This window comes from Chanodichthys erythropterus, chromosome 10 (genome assembly GCF_024489055.1).
Source record: "Chanodichthys erythropterus isolate Z2021 chromosome 10, ASM2448905v1, whole genome shotgun sequence".
NCBI classification, from domain to species: domain Eukaryota; kingdom Metazoa; phylum Chordata; class Actinopteri; order Cypriniformes; family Xenocyprididae; genus Chanodichthys; species Chanodichthys erythropterus.
The window spans coordinates 60,007,487-60,032,304 of NC_090230.1; the positions used below are offsets into that span (position 1 = coordinate 60,007,487).

General features: G+C 38.2%; 1 protein-coding gene across 1 annotated transcript in view; it reads left to right on the forward strand.

The window, feature by feature from the left end:
* The window catches only part of LOC137028415 (fibrillin-2), a 148,856-nt gene that overhangs the window by 78,599 nt on the left and 45,439 nt on the right, over positions 1-24,818 (forward strand). Inside the window, exons 18-32 of the mRNA XM_067397170.1 lie at positions 743-868; positions 1,145-1,270; positions 2,231-2,350; positions 2,563-2,700; positions 10,275-10,325; positions 10,435-10,560; positions 17,179-17,406; positions 17,535-17,660; positions 17,959-18,087; positions 19,088-19,213; positions 19,418-19,543; positions 20,302-20,424; positions 21,993-22,118; positions 22,473-22,598; positions 22,796-22,918. Of these exons, the coding sequence (XP_067253271.1) occupies positions 743-868; positions 1,145-1,270; positions 2,231-2,350; positions 2,563-2,700; positions 10,275-10,325; positions 10,435-10,560; positions 17,179-17,406; positions 17,535-17,660; positions 17,959-18,087; positions 19,088-19,213; positions 19,418-19,543; positions 20,302-20,424; positions 21,993-22,118; positions 22,473-22,598; positions 22,796-22,918 (1,920 nt within the window). The remainder of the gene's footprint in view (positions 1-742; positions 869-1,144; positions 1,271-2,230; positions 2,351-2,562; positions 2,701-10,274; positions 10,326-10,434; positions 10,561-17,178; positions 17,407-17,534; positions 17,661-17,958; positions 18,088-19,087; positions 19,214-19,417; positions 19,544-20,301; positions 20,425-21,992; positions 22,119-22,472; positions 22,599-22,795; positions 22,919-24,818) is intronic.

Sequence of the window (24,818 nt, forward strand, 5' to 3'; positions counted from 1 at the left end):
TGTTAACTGAAATAAAATAAAATATAATAATAATAAAAATAAACCTTTAACTTATTTCAGCTAGTTGCCAAGGCAGCATTTCTCATTTTTATTTACCTTAATTTGATGTACTAAATTAACAAACTAAAATTGGAATAAAAATGAATAAATAATGCATGCATATTTAAAAAACCCTAAAACTATTAAAATGACACTAAAACTTTAACTAACAAAAATGCAAAATGTAAAAATAAAATCTAATTCAATATATTAACAAAAACTATAATAGTATCTCAATGATACATTAAAAATAACACTGCCATCCATTTGGAAGAAATCAAGCATGTGTGATGTTTTGAGCTGATTTTAGAATGCATATTCTTGTTATTTGTCATGCATCTCCTAGCAGTTTTTGTGTTTGGAATGACTTGATGTCTGGGAGTGTGTGATCCTCAGTCATTTTGTGTAATAAAGCCCAATTTTTCTCTGAAACCATTAAAAAATTCAGCAAGTGTACGATGCTCAGTGTTTTAATACTTGTTCAGATTTTAAGTCTTCCAACCTGTATTACACCAGAATTGACATGTTGTTAATTCACATTGCAGTTCTGTATTCAGTATGTTGTCATAACCTCATGTAAAACTTTGTTTTCACTACAAGACAGACTTGTCCATTTCTCACATTGTGAAATATGAAAGTGTCATTTTACCTTTTAAATGATTTAAATGAACTTCATGCTATGTTGTATTTCTTTGTGAGGCAGACATTAATGAGTGTGCTCTGGATCCTGATATCTGCTCAAATGGAGTGTGTGAGAATCTCAGAGGAACTTTCCACTGCGTCTGTAACAGCGGCTATGAAAATGACCAGACTGGCAGAAACTGTCTGGGTCAGTTGACCTGTAATATGCACAGATGAGTTACTCCAATGAGACCTTTGCCTCCAATGAGACCAGTGCACTACACAACTTGAGTTCATACAGTTTTTTGCTTATCATTTGACTGGATACATTTATATTTAATGCAAATTGATGTAAATTGTCTACACTGTAGTTTGTAGTTCCCTAAAGGATATTGCTGTACAGTGTAAACAAAAAAATGATGTGGAATTACAGGAGTCAAATGTTATCTGATGTGTCTCATGACCCAGCCATCTGTGTTTGCAGATATTGATGAATGTGTAATGAACAGTCTCCTCTGTGATAACGGCCTGTGCCGGAATGTTCCCGGCAGCTACAGCTGCACCTGCCCAGACGGATACACCTTCAGACACGACACAGAGACGTGTGAGGGTCAGTTACAACAGATTTAGCAACCTCTTAAATGACCAGATGACTCAGGTTCTTGTCGCTTCAGTTTTTTCGTTGCAGTTACCCTATGTTTGTAGAAACATGGTGTAAATTCCAGAGACAGTTGTTTACAGTATTCCACCTGAAATGAGACAGGCCTTACATGCCCTAACATGTTTGGTGAAGTAGATCAGTGGTAGTTTTTTTTTTTTTTTTTTTTATGATATTTTAATGTGTTTGAAAGAAGTCTCTTCTGCTCACTAAGGCTGCATTTATTTCATTAAAAAATACAGTAAAACATTAATATTTTGAAATATTATTACAATTAAAATAATTGTTCTAATAACTTCTATTTAAATATGTATTGTAAAATGTAATTTATTCCTGTGATCAAAGCTGAATTTTCAGCATCATTATTCCAGTGTTCAGTGTCACATGATCCTTCAGAAATAATTCTATTATGATTTGATACTCAAGAAACATTTCTGATTATTATCAATGTTAAAAATAGTTGTGCTGCTTCATATTTCTGTGGAAACTGTGAAATGAACATTTATTTGAAACAGAAATCTTTTGCAACATTATAAATGTTTACTGTCACTTTTGATCAATTTAATGTGCCCTTGCTGAAATTAGGATTATAAGTATTAATTTCTTTAAAAGAAATTTACCCCAAACTTTTGAATGGTAATGTATCATGGCTTCCACAAAAATATGAAGCAGCACAACTGCTTTCAACATTGATTATAATCAGAAATGTTATATATAGAATAAATTACATTTTACAATATATTCACATAGAAAACAGTTCTTTTAAATTGTAATAATATTATATGAAGAGAGGAGACTTCATCAAGTTACTAGTGTACATATTTTTTATCTTTAATATTCTAGCACTTTTCTCTCATTAGTCAGATCATATAACCTTTCAGATTGTCCAACCTTTTAGTAATCTATTTCCAGACGTGAATGAGTGTGCGAGCGGCCCCTGTGTTAATGGAGTCTGTAAGAACAGTGTGGGTTCCTTCTCCTGTGAGTGCTCACTAGGAAATAAACTGGACTCCACCGGACTTTTATGTGTTGGTAAATGTACATGTTAAATCATGCACACACACCTCAAGAAGATTTTAATTTCATCATTAACATATGTTTGGGAAAAACACAAATTTAAAAGAAATGTATTTTAATTTATTTACATGTTTCTCAATATTCAAAAAGACTCCATACTGTGTTCTTTTCCTTTTCTGTTATTGTGTGTGTACTTTGATTGTGCTCATGGAGGTTTATTTCCACAGACAGCCTGAAGGGCTCGTGCTGGTTGACCCTCCGGGACGGCCGCTGTGAAGTGAACATTAATGGAGCTACACTGAGGTCACAGTGCTGTGCCACGCTGGGAAAAGCCTGGGGCAGCCCATGTGAACCATGTCAAACTGGTATGAAAACACTGCTGCTTACTGTACAGAGTTCTGGAAGCACAAGCTACTTAGTACTACTGTAGTGTACTAGACTTTACTGTTAAAAAGTTTGAGGTCAGTATGATTTTTTTTTTTATGTTTTTGAAAAATGTCTCATGTTCACCAAGGCTGAATTTATTTGATCAAAAATACAGTAATGTACAGTGAAATACTATTATAATTTAAAGTAAATTGTGCAGTAAGTCAATATCTTTATTTAAACTCCAATCTTATACTCCAATCTTCAGTGTCACATGATCCTTCTGAAATCATTCTAATATGCTTGCAAAATCTGTTTGTGACCAGTTCACAGGGCAATAAGGCACATTTCAAAGTGCTTTGTACTCAATTTCTTATTGGTATTGGTATGTCATATGCATACTTGTAATATTTTATAAGCAGTGCTGAAAGTATCTGTTCCTTGATTTTATGTTGTTTGTTTCGTCTATTTTTATTTCTGTTTTGAAAATTTTATAAAAAAAAAGAAAATAACCAAAAATAAATCATTCTAATATACTGATTTGCTGCTCAATAAATATTTAGGGGCCAAGTACCGAAGGTGCGTAGGCACCTATTGTATCTGTTGGCATTCTTTTTCTTTTTCTTTATTATTATTCTTCTTCTTCCGCTCAGGAAGTCTATGGCAACCCATAGAACCGCTTGCAGGAAAGTTATGAAATTTGGCACACAGTTAGAGGACAGTTTGATCTGTGTCCATAGCAAATTTGGCGTCTCTAACTCAATCCCTCTAGCGCCACCAGCTGTCCAAAGTTGCACTTATGTTTATGTTAATAACTTTTGAACCATAAGGTTTAGAAACAAATTTTTTTCCTCTGGTTCCTTGGGTCAAGATGAATCGATTGCACCCTATGACGTCATTTTCCCCCATGAAAATTTTCATGGAAATTTAACCAGATAATCTTCAGACCATGCCGACAAAAAGTTATGTAAGTCGATTCCTCAAACCGTTTTCGAAAAACACGTGAACAAATTGTATGTAGTTCTTGCGAAAATAATCGCAAGGCTGTATCTCCGCGACGCTTTAGCGTATTCAGGCCAAACTTGGTACATGTCATCACAAGCATAGACATAATATAGGTAGACGCCCTATCTAACGCTACTGCCTATTGGCACGGACGAGCCGTGGAGCCACCATCTTGGACCGGTGCTGCGGAGTTCGGGCAGCGCGGGAGTACCCCCCGGCCTGTGAGGGGCGTTGGGGGTATGTGACGAGCAGGGTGGGTGAGAGCCGTGAGGGAACGGCGCGAGGCCGGTGACGCGAGTGATAATGAGCATCACCTGAGAGGCGTGCCGGCCTCGAGTCTCTCACAGAGGAGCTCCGAAGGCATAAAAGTAGGAGCAGCTACAGTGAAGGACGAGAGAGGACCAGGCCTGGACTTTATTTTATGTTTTATTATGTTTGTGTGGCCAGCAGATGTCCGCGAGGGTCTGCCGGCATTACTTTCGTTTTGTTGTTTGTTTATTTTACATTAAAGTTTGTTTGAACGTTCGCCGGTTCCCGCCTCCTTCTTCCGATATCTACTGACCACGTTACAATGAGATATAAAGTGACCAGACGTCCAAAAACAAAATATGTGATGTAGGATATAAGGTAATTTATAAATCACACACTATAAATATGATAAAGAACCAGAAACAGATAGTTGCAGTAAAATAAGATATCAGTAATACTAGCAGAAGTGGGAGGAGTAACTCGATTTGTGCTTTGCCGTCATGTGTGTATACATTGCTTCCTGATATCACGTGCACAAACACAAATAACAGTTATTATGTCCGGTCGAACATTGTAGGCTATGTATTAAATTCAGATTGGATTGTGTTGGTGATAGGCACTTAACGTTACCTAATGCTAAAAGTAAGTTTCGTGCATTGAGTGCATTCTAACAAGTGCTTTCGAACTTCTTTCTAATCTGAATGCTAACAAGTTATGTGGAAAACACTTGCGAGGTCCAACGGTTAAGCAGAGCGGTTAAGATAAAGGGGCTTGAATAATTAATAATCAATATAACCTGACAAAAACGTATTTATTAAATGTTATTCACATTATATTTCATCTGAAACAGCATTGTGAATTTAACGATGCGTTTGGTCATTAACTTTCAAATGCATCATTATGCAAAGATGAGGAGAGTTCTCTTCATGAAAGACCCATGACTGGCAGATCAACGTGCGACTACATTTCTCTCCGAAACGGCAGGAAAATAAATTTAATTCAATGTGAAGGATTTTAACTGTGACAAGATGATTGACAGGGTAGTTTAAACAGTTACAGTTTGCGTTAATAAGCGACAGAATGTCTGTTAAAAACGCAGTTATTACGAGGTAGTATGTCCCAAAGCTTGTCTACTCTTCTGCTACACACTCAAAAGTATGTACTTTTTTTTTTTTTTTTTTTTTTTTTTTTACAAAAACAGTAAATGCTCGTAGTATAAGTAGGCGAATTGGGACGCAGCTTAGGAGTATGACCGGTCTAAGATGGCGGCCGCAAATCTCAGCGCCCAGCGGCCAATAGAGTGCCCCAGGGATGACGCGTTTTTGTAGGCAAAACCCGGAAGCGAGTTAGCATTTTAGGAGTTCCGGTTCCAACGACGTCAAGTCTATGGGTTTTTTGAATGGGTTTTTGCTAAATCGCCTGAAATAAGGTCTGTGGTTAACAAAGCTTCTAAATACTTTCGCGTTTTGATCTATGACATAAATCACACCAGTTATAACCCACTTGTGATTTTTTTTAACTTTTACTGTGTCTTAAAATTGGCGGTTGCTAACAAATTGCTAAAAGGGACTACTTCCTTTGGCGGGGACTTTAGACGTCATCATTAAAAATGGGACATTTGGACAGCATTTCTCATGAAAAAGTGGAAAAGTATTCATAACAGCACAGATCATAATCAGCGAGCATGTTTATAAATAAAGTTGTTTTTTAAATACAGTTTGAGGAAGTTTGGTGGTGACGACGTTGATCCGCGACCATGGTGAGCTGTAGTCCGTTTATAGCCTACTGTTAGCCTTTTATATCTGACAACTTTATTTAGGCTTCAAAATCTATAAATGATGTGTTAACTTGTAAAGATTATCTTGATAGACAAAACGTGTAAGTGTCATAACCCTTTGTTAAACACAGAGCTTATTTTATGCGATTTTCCAAAAGTCTATGGGAAAAATGCATAGGCTTTCGATCGAGGGAACCCGTGCGCCGCTAACTTCCGGGTTGGCCTACAAAAACGCATCATCCTTGGGGCACTCTATAGGGCGTCTACCTATAGGATGTCTATGATCACAAGCATGACCTGAAGCAACATGCAGCGTTTAGGCGCAGTGCCACCTACTGTTGCGGAGATATTTTTGCTTATAACTTCTGATGGGTTTGTCCAAAAATCATAAGTTTGGTCTCGTTAGATTCAGGGCATTATGCCATGCCGAATGATATCCAATTTTCCCATATCGGACATTTTGACCGTCGGCCATTTTTAATTTTGCTAAAATGCTGTATTTTAAAAATGCATTAGCGTATCATTACGAAACTCAATATGGGTCTTTGGCACCATGCCCTGACAATACTCAAAAAGTTTCGGTGCAGCGCAACCTTGTGGTCAAAATTTACAAAAAAAAAAAAAAATGTTAATAACTTTTTGACTATATTAACCGATTGTAATGAAACTGATCTTAAAGGTCCCGTTCTTCGTGATCCCATATTTCAAACTTTAGTTAGTGTGTAATGTTGTTGTTAGAGTATAAATAAAATTTGTAAAATTTTAAAGCTCAAAGTTCAATGCCAAGCGAGATATTTTATTTAACAGAAGTCGCCTACATCGAACGGCCAGTTTGGACTACATCCCTCTACTTCCTTCTTTAATGACGTCACTAAAACAGTTTTTTTGACTAACCTCCGCCCACAGGAATACATAAAAAAGGGGGCGTGGTCTTGTTGCGCTCCCACGGAGAAGAGCAAGAGTTGGATTTGTAGAGTGTGTTTGTCGCCATGTTGTCGAAACGGTGTTATTTTCATCCCACAGTCCAATCACCTTTGTTTGGCCTTCCCAGGGACGCTGTACTTAGAGATCAATGGTTACAATTTATGTTTAACTCGGTTCCCGAAAATTATAATTGTGGTATCCTTACTGCAATAGTTAATGTTGGACTGCAGTGCACATAATGGCCACAAGAGGGGACTATGTTTATGTATATGGATGTTTTCCGTATGAGGTACTCTTCTGAGTGAGTGCTAACGTTGTACATTTTCTGTCGCTGCTTGTGGAGATTAAAGAGTTCAGTCTCTCTGGAATTATTGACTTTTGTGTTCATTCGGCACAACACCACAATAATCCACATGTAAAACTATGTGCAGCACACGTTATGGTAAGAGGCGTGACCTTTCCGGGCAAGGAGCGCTAAGCTGCTGTCGAATCACAACACAGGAACCGCTGGCACAATCAGAACTCGTTACGTATTTCTGAAGGAGGGACTTCATAGAACAAGGAAGTCATCAGCCCGTTTTTATGACAGTGGAAACAGCGGTATACAGATAAGTAAATTATGTGAAAAATACTGTGTTTTTTTTTCACGTGAAACATGAACACATGTTATATTGCACACTATAAACACTATCAAAGCTTCAAAACAACACGAAAAACGGGACCTTTAATAGATTCCTTGGGTCATGCTGAGAACATAGATATCAAATTTGCCATAGTCGGCTGAACTTACTGTCCGCCAAATAGTTTTTCTTTAAAAACCTACTTTTTCGAACTCCTCCTAGACTGCTGCTCCGATTTTCACCAAAATCTAACCGTATCATCTTCAGACCATGCCGACAAAAAGATATGGATTTCAAGTCATCAAACTGTTTTCATGTGAGCAACGAATTTGAAGCATGATGCAAAACCCACTCTTGAAGCTGTATCTCTGCAGTGCTTTGACATATTGACACCAAACTTTGAAAGTGTCATTGTCACTTCACTCTGACCATACCACAACAATTTGGACACAGTGCCACCAAAAGTGATGAACCAGTAAATTCTTACTTTTGACAGTATATATAATTTTTCAGTTCTTTTGCCTAAAATAATCTTAATAGGTCTTTAATTGCTCACTGTTGGCCGTTTTTGTGCTTGGCCCCATAATTGCTGCTTGCAGCTATATTTCTTATTATTATCAATGTTGAAAATAGTTAATGATTAATATTTTTGTGAAAGCTGTGATACTTTTTTGGGGATTCTTTGATTAAAGGTCAATATGTAAGATTTTTGCAGTAAAATATCCAAAAACCACTAGGCCAGTGTTTTATATTTTGTTCACTTGAGTACTTACAATATCCCAAACATTTCAAACTATTTGTAAATCGTGAGAAAATTGCTATTTTGCTCTGGGACATGTGAGGAGTCTCCTGTCAGTTGCGTCATACCCGCGTTACCCTTGGTTTCCGGTTCTCGGTTTTATTTTGTAAAACACCAAAGACGCTTTAATATATTACATGTCTTAATAGACAAGGGAACAACTGTTTGGTTACGTTTATAGACAGACAACTAATTGTTGTTATATAGCTCAACATGTTTAGTCTTATTGTTTAAATCTAATTTTCTTGTTGTTTTTTTTGCGAGTACCATGCTTTACAATGCCTCAGAGAAAAACACTATTTTGTCAAGTAGCTAACATAGCATAATAAGATGCAGATTTATTTTTAGTAACAGTAATACAGAATTTTTTTACAAAATTAATTGCATGCCATTTATCAATGCAAGACATCCAGCATTTAATATGATATCCTAAATTTGATCTAGCTTACTGCAGTTTGTCTCAAACAAGTGTCTCACAGCAGCCGCCGAGCAAATGCACAGAGTAACGTTATAACATAATTTTCAATACACTCAAATATATTTAAAGGTGCCCTAGATTGTTTTTTTACAAGATGTAATATAAGTCCTAGGTGTCCCCTGAATGTGTCTGTGAAGTTTCAGCTCAAAATACCCCATAGATTTTTTTTAATTAATTTTTTTAACTGCCTATTTTGGGGCATGATTAACTATGCACTGATTTTTTCAGCACGGCCCCTTTAAGAGATGCGTTCCCTCTGCCCCACGAGCTATCGACTATAATACAGTGCATAAACAAAGTTTACACAGCTAATATAACCCTCAAATGGATCTTTACAAGATGTTCGTCATGCATGCTGCATGCATGCTTCGAATTATGTGAGTAAAGTATTTATTTAGATGGTTACGTTTGATTCTGTGTGAGTTTGAGGCTATGCTCTGTGGCTAATTCTACACTGTTGGAGAGATTTATAAAGAATGAAGTCGTGTTTATGCATTACACAGACTGCACGTGTTTAAAAATAAAAATTGCAACGACTCTCGTCTCCGTGAATACAGTAAGAAACGATGGTAACTTTAACCACATTTAACAGTATTAGCAACATGCTAATGAAACATTTAGAAAGATAATTTACAAATATCACTAAAAATATCATGATATCATGGATCATGTCAGTTATTATTGCTCCATCTGCCATTTTTCGCTGTTGTTCTTGCTTGCTTACCTTGTCTGTGCACAGATCCAGACGTTAATACTGCCTTTCCTTGTCTAATGCGTCGAATGGGCTGGCATTATGCAAATATTGGGGTCATACATATTAATGATCCCGACTGTTACGTAACAATTGGGTTTTATGTTTAGATCCAAGTGTTTTCCGGAAGTCTTTTAAACAAATGAGATTTACATAAGAAGGAGGAAACAATGGAGTTTTAAACTCACTGTATGTCTTTTCCATGTACTGAACTCTTGTTATTCAACTATGCCGAGGTAAATTCAAATTCTGATTCTAGGGCACCTTTAATATGTTAAACAGAGCTGTGCTAACTCATACTCATGACCGGAAAAGCGGAAGCAGCGCCGGTGACTGTGGCATAATAAAAGTTCTGTTGCTAGCAGTGTGTGTTGCGCAGTCGCTCCAGTGGCCTCGTTGAGCTCCCACAAAACTCGGTCCTGCTCTGCTTCATACTACAGTAACGTTAATAATCTCATCCATGAACATGATTTCTTCCTGAGTCCATCCCGATTGTTTCCACCGGCTGTGATGTGAAGACCATAAAGCTACGTTTTGTTTTGAATAGGCCTCTAGCGACCTCTAGCGGACATAAATCTTACATATTGCACCTTTAATCAAAAGTTAAATAGAAATGTTTAATAATTTGATTTTAATAAATCTTTTTACTAGAGATTTATCGGCTGCCAATATTTATAGGATGATTTTTTTTTTAATCATACTGTATATGTTAAGTATATTTGAATTTCAACCTGATTCGTTATTAGCCTATTATACTATATGATTAAAAAAATTCACTTTTTTTTTTTTTTTTTTTTTACTTTAGTATACTTAAAGTATACTTTTATTGGCAAAAACAAAAATGTAAATACTTGAAAATGTTTTAAATGTTTTTACTAGTATTTTATCCATTTAAAAATGTGTGTGTCGTTTTAAAGCTATAAATTGTGATGTTTTTTTATTTCATGAATACTATTATTTATATTCACAGATCCTGTATGTGAACAAGGATTTGCTCGGCCAAGAGGGGCTTCATGTGAAGGTTACTGTGTCATATTGAAGTAACTGACAAACTGTAAAATCTCTGATTTTTGTCTTAAGCTTACCTAGTTAATCACAATGTACTTCTCTGTTGCTCTTTCTCTGTGTAGATGTGAATGAGTGTGAGGTGTTTCCTGGTGTGTGTCATAATGGACAGTGTGTGAACACTAGAGGTTCCTTTAAATGTCAGTGTCCAGAGAGTCTTAAACTGGATGTCACTGGACGTCTCTGTGTGGGTAAGTCACACTGGAGTATCAGCTGGCCCCAGCTCTTTGTCATAGTCATTCACCTTCACCATAGCCACTATCACTCCATCAGTTTTTTTATTGGCTTTAATGCCCCGAAATATATTTTCTGATTTGGTTCTTTCTAAATCTTTCTGATCTTGTGTGGCTTAACCATAAATATTTTTTTTTATAATCACTTAACCACTACTCAGATTACCTCAGACAAGGTGGAGTAACCTCACCCCAATCTAGTTCCTCTGATTATCAGAGGAATGTGCCAGGAGGGGCTGTGAGGAATGTGCCAGGGAGGGGCACTAAGAGTTCTCCTAAATAGCAGTAAAAGTTCTTAGCTAAGAGTTTTCTCTTAAAACCTATTCACAAAGCTGCTGAGACCAACTTTTACTAAGGAATAGACTGAAGTCTTAAGCTAAGAGTAAGGGCGGGGTTGACCTCGTTGCTATGGAGTATACACACAGTGATTGGCTGATGGGGAGGAGTCAGTGATTTAATCATAGAAATATTGTAGAATGAGATGTCATGTTTCCATATTAAAATAAAGGTTTTAAAATACAAATGTTGCCCTATTCACAAAACATCTTAAGGCTAAAAGTTGCTCTTAACTTGCAGATTTAGGAGAAACTCTTTAAAATAATGGGCATGTCAGTCCTAATTTTAGGAGTCCTAAATTTTTGCTCTGAGAGTATTTCACAAAGCATTTTAGCACTAAAACTAGCTCCTAAATCTGTGAAACATTAGGAGTAGTCAAGAGTCACTAAGACCAAATTAAACACCTAATGGCCGTTGCTGCCAATCCGCCTCAGCAATCCGACCAAAGACACTGTACACAATTGTGGCAATAGTGATAGAACCTTGGGTGCTGAACCTTTTCTTCATAAATTCAATACATATTTTGATTTATAGATTTGAATCTACGATAAAATGGCAAAAATAAATCTTTAATAAAAAATAAATAAATAATTTCTGATTACCTGTGGCAGTTGTTTTCACTATATCGCACTTACAAATGATCGAATAAAAAAAAATAAAAAAAAGCGTATTTAGTGTGCTGTCCAAGGGGATCGAGGGCTCTGAGCCTGGAATTTAGCCCAAATCCAGAGTTCTCCCCGTAGGATCCCCAGGACCCCAGATGCGAATGAGGAACGAGGTGGCGGAGGAATGCAGAAAACTGTCGAGGTAACTATAGGTGATTGAGTTCTTGTCTGTGTATTTATACCTCCTCTCAAGCTGATTGGATAGACCGTTTGAATGTGCTCCTCCCAAACCTTGTTTATAATTTGTTACTTGAATTCTGTATTCTCTTGAGATGCAGACATGTAGGCTAAGAGGCGGACAATTAGCTGAACATAGTTTTATTAGTGACACTTAGCCTACATTTTAAAACCTTTATTTGAATAGGCAACATTTTGTTTTTTTAAAACCTTTATTTGAATATGGCAACATGATACCTCATTCTACTATATTTCTATGATTAAATAGATGACAGAGACTCCTCCCCCATTAGCCAATCACTCTGTGATTAGTCCATAGCAACAAGGTCAACCCCGCCCTTACTCTTAGCTTAAGACCTCTCTCTACTCCTTAGTCTCTTAGTGGTAAGATAAAATGTTTTGTGAATACGGCCACTGGACTCCTACAGAAAACTGTCTGTGAAAAATTTGGGTGCTACTTTCGATTCTGCACTCAAATTCGATAAACAGATAAATTCTGTAGTCAAATCCAGTTTCTTCCAATTAAAATTGCTATCAAAAGCCAAGAGTTTTTTTATCATTTCAAGAGTTTGAGAGAGTGATCCATGCATTTGTGTCATCACGGCTTGATTATTGCAATTCCCTTTGTATTGGAATAAGTCAATCAAATGTAAATCAACTTCAGATGGTTCAAAATGCAGCTGCCAGACTTCTGACTTAAAATTTTACTGTTTGTTTTTAAAGCTCTGAGTGGAACAGCTCCTCTGTCTATCAGCTATCTCTGTGATCTTTTAAACACAAATACATCTGTTCGATCTCTGAGGTCTTCTGAGCAAAGAGTGTTGATGGTCCCGAGATCCAGATTGATGTTGAGGGGTGACCGTGCCTTTTCAATTGCGGGGCTTAAACTGTGCATTAGTCTTCCAATTTCCCTCAGACTAGTCTCTTCAGAATCTGAATTTAAATCAAAATAAAATCGGCCAGGTCAAACCTGAATGTGCAATTGCATGCACTCTTCCTTACATATGCGCTACGCCGGGTGGAGTGCGTGATTGGATCCATTGGCTCAGGCGAGATCCCAATTTCATCAGTTTAGTTCTGACGTAACGTCTCTGTTCCCCTCCTTCAGGGAATGAGGGTTACCGAGTAACCGAGACACTGCATCATGGTTTTGACACTATGTGAATGTATCCAGGCGTGACCGGTGTCTGAAGCATGTGTAAAAATGACAATCTTGATTGGCCAACGACAATACTATGACATGACATGGAGCACCAGATAATATAAAAGGGATTCTGCATTAGACGTCATCAGCTTAATTGCCTGAAGAAGACACACAGGCATGCCCGAGGCATGACAATGTGATGCAACTCAGCACTGTGCCATGGGAACATTAATACCAACTACACCATGCTGAGGGAATGCCTGCTACAACTAAGCTGCAAACTGTGCACAATCATAGTGAGCTTGAAATAACTCTTCCGTTCCAAATCTGGAGTTGTGCATCCAACACCACCAGGTGCATCTTATGCGGTTATACAATGGCCTCATTCCCTAAAAATCAGTGACAACAGGAAAACCCCAGAGCTACATGCGTCAATACTTAATTTACCCGTATTTTAGCAGGGGAAATTCCACCACAGGTAGCCAAAGTCCCAAGAGCAGGACAGGCACCTGCCTAGAGCTCAGGAGCAGAGCTGTCTAGGGAAATCCACTAACATAGTCACCACTGTGCCAATAATATGCTTAGTCATAAATTAAACAGCAGAGGAAGTAAAAATTCTGCAACGCTTACTCTGTTACTAGAAGCACCACTTGTTACAGAAAGCAACCTTAACATAGGGGAGCATAACCCTGCTTAAATCCCCAATAACAATTGGGGAGGGGGACAAAATGAGAGAATACTAAGATAACTCTCATTCATCCAGCTCTTACATTTGTTTTCACTTAGGAAGCGACTTTCTACTTTACAGCATACAGTGCATTCGGAAAGTATTTACAGCACTTCAGTTTTTCCACATTTTGTTATGTTACAGCCTTGTTCCAAAAGGGATTAAATTCATTATTTTCCTCAAAATTCTACAAGCAATACCCCATAATGACAACGTGAAAGAAGTTGACATTTTTGGAAAATTATTAAAAATAAAAAATGAAAAAATCACTTGTACATAAGTATTCACAGCCTTTGCCATGACACTCAAAATCTTCAGGTGCATCCTGTTTCCACTGATCATCCTTGAGATGTTTCTACAACTTGATTGGAGTTCACCTGTGGTAAATTCAGTTGATTAGACATGATTTGGAAAGGCACACACTTGTATATATAAGGTCCCACAGTTAACAGTGCATGTCAGAGCACAAACCAAGTCATGAAGTCCAAGGAATTGTCTGTAGACAAGACAGGATTGTATCGAGGCACAGATCTGGGGAAGGGTACAGAAAAAATTCTGCAGCATTGAAGATCCCAATGAGCACAGTACCCTCCATTATCCATAAATGGATGAAGTTTGGAACCACCAGGACTCTTCCTAGAGCAGGCCGCTCGGCCAAACTGAGCCATCGGGGGAGAAGGGCCTTAGTCAGGGAGGTGACCAAGAACCCGATGGTCACTCTGACAGAACTCCAGCATTTCTCTGTGGAGAGAGGAGAACCTTCCAGAAGAACATCCATCTCTGCAGCACTCCACCAATCAGGCCTGTATGGTAGAGTGGCCAGACGGAAGCCACTCCTCAGTAAAAGGCACATGGCAGCCCATCTGGAGGTCTCTCAGACCATGAGAAACAAAATTCTCTGGTCTGATGAAACAAAGATTGAACCCCTTGGCCTGAATAGCAAACGTCATGTTGGGAAGACACCAGGCACCGCTTATCACCTGGCCAATACCATCCCTACAGTGAAGCATGGTGGTGGCAGCATTATGCTGTGGGGATGTTTTTCAATGGCAGGAACTGGGAGACTAGTCAGGATCAAGGGAAAGATGAATGCAGCAATTTACAGAGACATCTTTGATGAAAACCCGCTCCAGAGCGCTCTGGACTTCAGACTGGGGCGAAGGTTCATCCTCCAACAGGGCAACGACCTTAAGCACACAGCCAAGATAGCAAAGGAGTGGCTATGGGACAACTCTGTGAATGTCCTTGAGTGGCCCAGCCAGAACCCAGACTTGAACCTGATTGAACATCTCTGGAGAGATCTAAAAATGGCAACCCATCCACAGGGGAGCATAACACACTACTTATACCCTAATAATTGGGGAGGGAGACAGAATGAGAAATTGGGATGGTATGTGAGCTGCCCAAAATAATTCACATTCACCATCTCTGCTCTGCTGGGAAAAGAATAAAGATACTCAATGTCTTTATTACTGGGATATAAGCGCACCAGCATGCTTCCTACTCCAATACTGGAGGAGAGCAATAATTATATTAAGCACTCAGCACCACTACATTATAAAGAGCTTGCTGACGCAGATATATATTTCAGACTGTCAAGCACAGGTGACAGATGCACTATAAAGGCTGAGAGTGGTTGCCAGATTTTAGTGATACCCTTTGGTTTACGCAGCTTTTTTATGCAGGGCCCCACAGGCCTGTCTCACCGACGCATATGCTTTGCCATAAGCTGCAAGATGATAAAGCAGACTCATCTGTCTCGGCTCTACCCACCTGCAACCCCACGATCGAAGCTGCCGTGCTGTTTCAGCAGACACGGAGCCCGAACCACAAGCTGTAAATACTTGACTTACGCCCTTTTTCTTTTCTTTTTTTTTTTTTTTTTTTTTAAGGAAAGAAGTCAAGTGAGAGGGGAGCTCCCTCACTGTGGCTTATAACAGTGATCCCAAAAATGGGATTTGAGAGCAGTGAAGCTATCAGGAGAAGCCCAAAAGGGAAAAACACCCGTCAGACTCCTCCCCAAGCTCCGTCTAAAATACTCACTATCAGTCCCGCCCTGGCACCTCTGTAGCCATGGGACCTGAACTGCGAGGTGCAGACACTTGACTCATCTCCCAAGAAAGTGTTAAACATTGATGGAGCTTTCCACAGCAAACGCATCACAGTGAAAGCCTTCAGCTCCTCGGAGAGCCAAATGCACTCCATGCCAATGCTTTTTTCTCATCTCTTCATGAGAATCAAGCAAGAACAGAGCTTCCTACTGCAAATACATCAGTATATGAGTGCATCCAACTCCCTCGAGTTGTGCTCTGTGTATTCCTCCAGAGAAAACTTACCACAAATGCATCGCTATGAGCAGATCCAACTCCTTTGAGAGCCGAACACTCTCTATCCAAATGCTTGATTCTCAAGCAAGAACAAGAGCTTCTTACCGCGAAGGCACCGCTATCAGCGCAACAGACTCCCTTTAAGAGCCGAACACACACCGTGCAAATGCTGGATTCTATCCCTCAAGAGAATCAAGTAAGATCAAAAGCTCTTACTGTAAATGTATCGCTATGAACGCATCCAACTCCCCCGAGAGCCGAACACGCTCTGTGCAAATGCTAGATTCTCAAGCAAGAACAGAGCTTCTTACCACGAATGCATGAATACCCTCAAGAGCAGAACTCACTCTGTGCAAACACTGGATTCAGACCCTTGAGAGAGAATCAATCAAGAACAAAAGCTCTTACCGCGAATGCATCACAATGAGTGTAGCTCCAACTCCCTCAAGAGTCGAACGTTCTCCAACAGATTCTAGTCTTACATGCACATATGATCAATTTGCCTCCTGAAGACAAAAAATCTGATGACGTCTAATGCAAGCACCCCCCTGCTTCATGTGATGGCGTAGTATTGCCTTCAGCCAAAGAAGATTGCTGTGTTTTACCTGTGCTTCAGACGTGTTCCCATAGCATCAACACCATGACGCAGTGTTGAGTTCCCTCTAAAGGTAACCGAGGTTACACCAGGTAAGCTTCTGTTTATGTGAATGAATGCCTTAATGAAATCTGTTCATCATGTAAAACATCCCTGTCACTTCAGAAGACTTTAATTATTTAACCATTTGATTCATATGTTTTACTTTTACATTGTCTTGATAAAGTTTTTGAAGCTTGAAAATTTTGGTTGCATGTACTTTCGATTGAGGAGAATGTTAAAAAAAAAAATCTTAATTTGTGTCATCCGAAAATAAACCAAAGTCTTATGGGTTTTGGAATGATGATAGTGAGGGTAAGTAAATGATAAGTTTTTAATTCTGAGTGAAGGATCCCTTTAATCTCTAACATGTCTTCGAATCATGTTGATATGGACTGTGGCTGGTCAGTATGATGGTGTACTGTGTGGCAGTAGAAATACATCAGCCATTAGTGATTGTGCTGTACTATTTAGTCCATGCTTTATCTGTGCCGTCATTTAAAAAATGAATCACCAAGTGATGGGAAGTGTTGGAAAGAAATGTTTCTTCTATTTTTCTTCTCCAGATGTTCGTTCAGAACCCTGTTTCCTAACCTATGATGAAGACGTGTGTACGCAACCGGTACCAGGACGGTTCCGTATGGATGTGTGTTGCTGTACAGTAGGTTTAGCCTGGGGCAAAGATTGTGACTTATGCCCTAAGCCTGGCACACTGCAGTTTGACGCTCTGTGCCCAAGAGGACCAGGCTTTGCCAACAAAGGCGACATGCTCACTGGCAGAGCTGTTTATAAAGGTCAAATAAATATATTTGCTCTTGAGTATTTAGCTTTCACTGTTATGTCTATTCTTATAATGCTCATATATGCTGTTTAAAGTTCATATGTTTACATAATGACGTTTATGCAATTCCCTCTTTGTCAGATATAAATGAGTGTAAAGTTTTCCAAAGCATCTGTATTCATGGAAAATGTCGGAACACCATTGGAAGCTTCAGATGTCGTTGCGACAGTGGGTTTGCACTGGATACCAATGAGCAAAACTGCACAGGTGATACTGAGTGTCTGTGAAGACAAAAACCAAATCATTTCCATCAGTAAATGATTTGACGTTTTTATGAGGACAGTAATGGTTGACAATAGAGATTGGGTTTTTTGCTACCACAGTCTCCTCAGTTGCATTCTTCAAAAAAATTTAAAAAAAATGTGCTGCCCTGTATGACCCAAGGATATAAACTGTATATGAATATGTTACATAATTTTGAGTTTCTGTAAATACATTCAGCTGAAATTGATAAAGCATTTAATGTGTTTCTTTACAAGATCTGAGTGTATATGAATTTTCACAGATATTGACGAGTGTAAGATCTCACCTGATGTTTGTGGTCATGGCATGTGTATGAATTCACTGGGCAGTTTTCAGTGCAACTGTTTCCCTGGCTATGAGAGTGGATTTATGATGATGAAGAACTGCATGGGTGAGTGACACTTCATTAAAATCAGTTTACTCTTTACTATATTATTTAATTTAATTTTTTTTTTTGACATTTCCCAAACATGCTCGAAGTGCTTGAGCTTCATAGTAACAGGAACTAAACAGAGCGTTACTGACAGACTAGGGGAGCGAGGAGCTGCAGCAATGTCAAATATCGGAAAAAAATTTGTGTTTATTGAACATTCAGGCATGGAAACCTATTATAGTAGCCCAAAAAGCAAATCAAGATTTAATTGGGCATAACAGGAGGTCTGGGGATGTGTCCTTGAAAGTTTTCCAGTAGGATGCTAATACTTTTGACTCTGGGTGGATTCCCTTTAGTTAGTTAGTTCATCCCAAAATAAAAATTCTGTCATTAATTACTTAACTTCAGAACACAAATGAAGATCTTTTTGATAAAATCTGACAGCATTCTGAATGATGCATGAGAATAAACCACTTTCAGAAGCTCAAACATGCTGCGTAACCATTGAGGTTTATCATTATTCTCATGTGTTGCATAGCATGTTTGAGCTTCCGGAAGAGGTTTGTACTTATGCGTCATTCATGTGCGGTTGAGCATCTGTTTATGTTTGCTGATAAAGGTTTATATGTGAATAAAAGCCTAAATTAAATCTCTTCATCATAAAAAGCAATTGAGTTTCTTCAGAAAATTTGGACTTAACCGCTCAATTCATATGGATTAGTTTTCCAGTCTCTTTATGAACTTTTTTTAAGCGTCAAAGATCAAGTTGCAAAGGCAGTCTATGGAGGGACAGAATGCTGTCAGATGTCATTAAAAAGATCTTCATTTGTGTTCTGAAAATGAACAGAAGTCTTACAGGTTTGGAACGACATGAGGCTGAGTAATTAATGAAAGAGTTTTCATTTTTGGGTGAACTAATCCTTCAAGCCTTTTCATTCCCATGAGTTCATTGAGCCATGATTATGTGAATAACAATAATTATGATGTGTACAGTATGTGTGTGTTTGTAATGCTGTAGATATTGATGAGTGTGAAAGAAACCTCTCACTGTGCAATGGAGGCACTTGTAATAACACTGATGGCAGCTACAAGTGTGTGTGTCCACTGGGTCATCAGCTGTCTGTGGACGGCAGTGCCTGTGAAGGTGAGAACTAAATCATATAATTTCTATGTGCTGTATCGCACTCCTTTTTTATCAGTAGAATAATGCACAGAACTCTTTACCATTTCTTAGCTCGATTACACTGATTATTGTACACAGACCACTTCTAGAAATCAACGGAGACCTTTTAACTAAATATATATTTTGTTTTGACCTGATTCTTCTGATGGATCTGTTTGTCTGCAGATGTGAACGAGTGTGATCTGAGTAGCACGTTGTGTCATAACGGCAGGTGTGTGAATGTGGTGGGGACCTACCAGTGCTCCTGCAACTCTGGTTACCAGACAACACCTGATCGGAAAGAGTGCACAGGTCAGATCTTTAGATTAGAGTAGCTTTTAATGATCTTCAAAGCTTCAAACTCTCCATTTTATCTGTTCATTTAGTAATTTTCTATTCCTCTGTCCAACAACTATTTTGTGTCTATGGATGCTGTAGATACAGTAGATTAATGAAAAGAGGAGTATATGAAACCAAAGTGGCTATTATTCTTTTGTAAGAAATCTCTTCTGCTCACCAAGGCTGCATTTATTTTATCGAAAATACTGTACAGGAATATTGTGGAAATATTAGTATTGTATATTTATATATTAGTATATAAACAATATTGTTTTTTATGTGAATATATTGTAAAATGTAATTTATTCCTGTGATCAAAGCTGAATTTTCAGCAACATTACTCCAGTCTTCAGTGTCACATGATCCTTCGGAAATCATTATAATATGATGATTTGATACTCAAGAAATATTTCTGACTATTTTCAGTGTTGAAAACAGTTGTGCTGCTTCATATTTTTGTGGAAACGTGATACATTTTACAGTATTCTTTGAAATGAAATAGAAGTCTTTTGTAATATTATAAATGTCTTTATTGTCAGTTGTGATCAATTTAATGCACCCCTTGTTGAATACAAGTATTAATTTCTTGCAAAAAGAACCTTACTGATCCCTGTCTTTTGAACAGTTGTGTATGTAATTGCTTGTCAGTTATTACTACATGTCAGTTATCTTGTCAGTTATCCTACATCTCTAACACAAATGTCTGTTTTGATGACATTTGTGTTCTTCAGACATAGATGAGTGTACGATAGAGAATGGAGGATGTGAGCTGTACTGTGGTAATTCGGAGGGAAGCTACTTCTGCAGCTGTGGTCAGGGTTATGCTCTGATGCCGGACCAAAGGACATGTGCAGGTGCATTCTAAACATCTACTGCTCTACTACCAAACCTGACAAAACACTGTTGACCTTTTCTGTATCTACAGAAGCCTCATTTAACACAGCAGTCTGTAATTTCCAAACACATCTGACTGATGAATATTGTGGAACATACTGTGCGTCCAGTTGCACACATACGCTGTACACTGTACAGTAGGTACGGAAAATATTCAGACCCCCTTAAATTTTTCACTCTTTGTTATATTGCAGCCATTTGCTAAAATCATTTAAGTTCATTTTTTTTCCTCATTAATGTACACACAGCACCCCATATTGACAAAAAAACACAGAATTGTTGACATTTTTGCAAATTTATTAAAAAAGAAAAACAGAAATATCACATGGTCCAAAGTATTCAGTCCAGCTGTGTTTGATTATACTGATTGGACTTGATTAGGAAAGCCACACACCTGTCTATATAAGACCTTACAGCTCACAGTGCATGTCAGAGCAAATGAGAATCATGAGGTCAAAGGTCAACTGCCTTAAAGAGAGCTCAGACACAGAATTGTGGCAAGGCACAGATCTGCTGCACTTAAAGTTCCTAAGAGCACAGTGGCCTCCATAATCCTTAAATGGAAGATGTTAGGGATGACCAGAACCCTTCCTAGAGCTGGCCACCCGGCCAAACTGAGCTATCGGGGGAGAAGAGCCTTGGTGAGAGAGGTAAAGAAAAACCCAAAGAACACTGTGGCTGAGCTCCAGAGATGCAGTCGGGAGATGGGAGAAAGTTGTAGAAAGTCAACCATCACAGAGTGGCCCGACGGAAGCCTCTCCTCAGTGCAAGACACATGAAAGCCTGCATGGAGTTTGCTAAAAAAACACCTGAAGGACTCCAAGATGGTGAGAAATAAGATGGCGGCAGCATCATGCTGTGGGGGTGTTTTTCAGCTGCAGGGACAGGACAACTGGTTGCAATTGAGGGAAAGATGAATGCGGCCAAGTACAGGGATATCCTGGATGAAAACCTTCTCCAGAGTGCTCAGGACCTCAGACTGGGCCGAAGGTTTACTTTCCAACAAGACAGTGACCCTAAGCACACAGCTAAAATGACGGAGTGGCTACACAACAACTCTGTGACTGTTCTTGAATGGCCCAGCCAGAGCCCTGACTTAAACCCAATTGAGCATCTCTGGAGAGACCTAAAAATGGCTGTCCACCAACATTTACCATCCACCCTGACAGAACTGGAGAGGATCTGCAAGGAGGAATGGCAGATGATCCCCAAATCCAGGTGTGAAAAAAAGACTCATGGCTGTATCAGATCAAAAGGGTGCTTCTACTAAATACTGAGCAAAGGGTCTGAAGAGTTAGGACCATGTGATATTTCAGTTTTTCTTTTTTAATAAATGTGCTTTTCTGTCAATATGGGGTGCTGTGTGTACATTGAGGAAAAAAAAAAAGGAACTTAAATGATTTTAGCAAATGGCTGCAATATAACAAAGTGAAAAATTTAAGGGGGTCTGAATACTTTCTGTACCCACTGTACATAGACTCATCTTCTCAATTCTCAATTCTCTGTCTGTGTCTCTGTGTCTCTCTAGATGTGAATGAATGTGAAGAGGATGTTGGCATCTGTGAAGGTGGTCAGTGCATTAATGTCCCTGGAGCATATCATTGTCTGTGTTTTGAAGGATTCGTGAGTTCTGCGGACACAAGAACATGCATCGGTATGCATCAGTATAATTCTTAAACAGAGATGTATTTTTGAAAGGAGTTTTTAACTTTGTTTGCTCATTCAACTCACACATCTTGAATAACTGTTCTGCAGAGATCATTTGCTGTGTGTGAGAGAGAGTATGTGTTCTTCATGGGACATTAATTTTACTTACAGTACATTTCTCAAGATTGTATATAAAACAAATAAGAGCAAAAATAAGTCAACATCTGTGTTAATTACCCATGTTTTAAAAGTTACAAGAATGTGATGCATATCTAACCAGATGTATCAAGTCTGTCTTGAATCTGTTGGTGAATCAAGTATGTTGGTGTGGGATTTTTGTTTTTTTGTTTGATGCTTGCAGATGTGAATGAGTGTGAACTCAACAGCAACATCTGTATGTTTGGGGAGTGTGAGAACACCAAGGGTTTTTACATCTGTCATTGTGAGATGGGTTACGCTGTGAAGAAAGGAACCACTGGCTGCACGGGTGAGAGCTGTATGATCCAAAAAACACATCAGAAACATGTAACACGTGTGACGTGTACTTCATACTCAGTATTATAAATACTTCCAAACTTAAAATTATACTGTCAACGTAAGTAAATACTCCACAATGCACAGAGATTTGTAATAGTTTGTTAATTGTATATGTATTGGCATGCAATCTCTTATGCTCTGATGCAGATGTTAATGAGTGCGAGATGAACACTCATAACTGTGACACACACGCCACCTGTGTCAACACAGCAGGACTTTACCGCTGCTCCTGCCGGGACGGGTGGTCTGGTGATGGAGTCAAATGTGCTGGTGCGTGTTATTCATGATTTACCCAGTTACTGGGTTAGAAAGGTGTGTAAACTGAATGTGGCTGTGTAACTTCATAACTCCATGTTGTTGATTATAATGCTAGCAAAATGCTTAAAACCCTCTTAACTGTGGTAATCACTGCAAAGCACAGATACAAAGAGTTTTATGATCATTTTATGATCTTTTATGATGAATGTAATTTAACCCTTACTACCTTTTCTCTATTAATTTTCTAAATCAGAAATACACAGTTTAATTTTAGCCTCTTTATGGTTGTACACAATTATTGTAGGCTAAAAACAGTGTTTTAAGAAAATCTCTGTTGTATAAAGTACCCAATCATCATGACTAAAACAAAAAATACTTCCAATAAGTAGAAGTATTACAAAGCTTATAAAGCAGTAAAATGAAGAGGTCTGAAGAAATACAAAGCACGTAAAGGGGATACGATGAAGGTAAAATGAGATGCGAGGAAGAATTATATTACAATGTGTTTACATTCATTCACAAAAGGTCTGCATTCCCCAAGAAACTTCACAAGAAAGCAAAAGTGTAGTGAGGAACGCAAGGGAAAACGCAAAAGCTTTGAAAAATCTCTGGAGTGTCTATTTACACCAGGTGCAAACAACCCGCCCTGTTGGCAGAGGTTATTTACACTAACTCCGCCCACAAATGTCTGATTGAGCTAGATAAAATTACAAAAGAAAACCCGCTGATAACAGTATCAGTGTCATGGAGAGTAAGGTGGTGACGTTTGCTTTTGACGTTACTGACTCGAGTTCGAATCCTCCTTTTTTCAAACTCATTCTTCTTTTTTTTTCCCCCATAGCATTTCAGCTCAGAGAGGTGTTTATTTTACATAAAAATGAAGAAATATTAGAAAAGTGGAAATAAAGTGCCTAACGGGTATTTAATAGTGGGAATAAAGAGTTTAATGGGCAGGGTTATGGAGGGAGGGCTTTGGGGACAGGGACAAGTAATGTTCCAATAAAGCAGCATCTATTTATGATTTTAATAAATATAATCATATAATGTACTAAGTACACTGAGGTGCAAATAGTATCTGCCACAAAATATAAATAGCACCTAACAACTATTTACACTTTGTGCAAATAACATCTAACTGCTATTTACACACACAGTGCAAAGAAAATACTTTCAATGTTCAGTGTACGATTGCTATTTTCACTTTGTCAACATTGTCATCATTTACTCACCCTCTTGTCATTCCAAACCTGTGTGACATCTTTCTTTCTAAAGGATATTTTAAGAGTGATCATTGTCTTCCATTGAACAAAAAACAGTTTGACATTTCTCAAAATATATTCTTTTATTTTCCACAGAAGAAAGAAATGCATATAATTTTGGAAAGACATGAGGGTGTTGTATTCCCAAAACAACAAACATAAAATTCAAACTCCTCAATAATTAAACAACCTAAACCAAAAGAAAATAAAACTCCTTAGCTAACATAAACAGGAGGAAAAAGTCAAATTCAAAATAAAATGGCAACCACCACCCTACTAACCACACAATGAAAAAAAATAAATCATTAAAACAAAAACAAAACAGATTAATCAAAACATAACATAAATAATCATGGAAGTAAACACTCACTTCTCCCTTTTAAGTCTCAGTCATAGAATGTAATCAGAGAGACAAAGGAAAGAAACTCTACTTCAAGAAGTTCAACACAGATAAGGTAAAGATACATAGAGCCACCAACTTCTTGCATTAAAACAACATCAAGTCTGGGGTTGAAGTTGAGACCTCTAAGCCATAACAGGGTTAAGCCACCACTAACATAGCTCTGATGATGGTTGCAGTTTAAATACTCTCCTTCCCCTCCCATCATCCAATCACAACAAGGCACTGATTATTGAAGTCAGGTGACTACTAC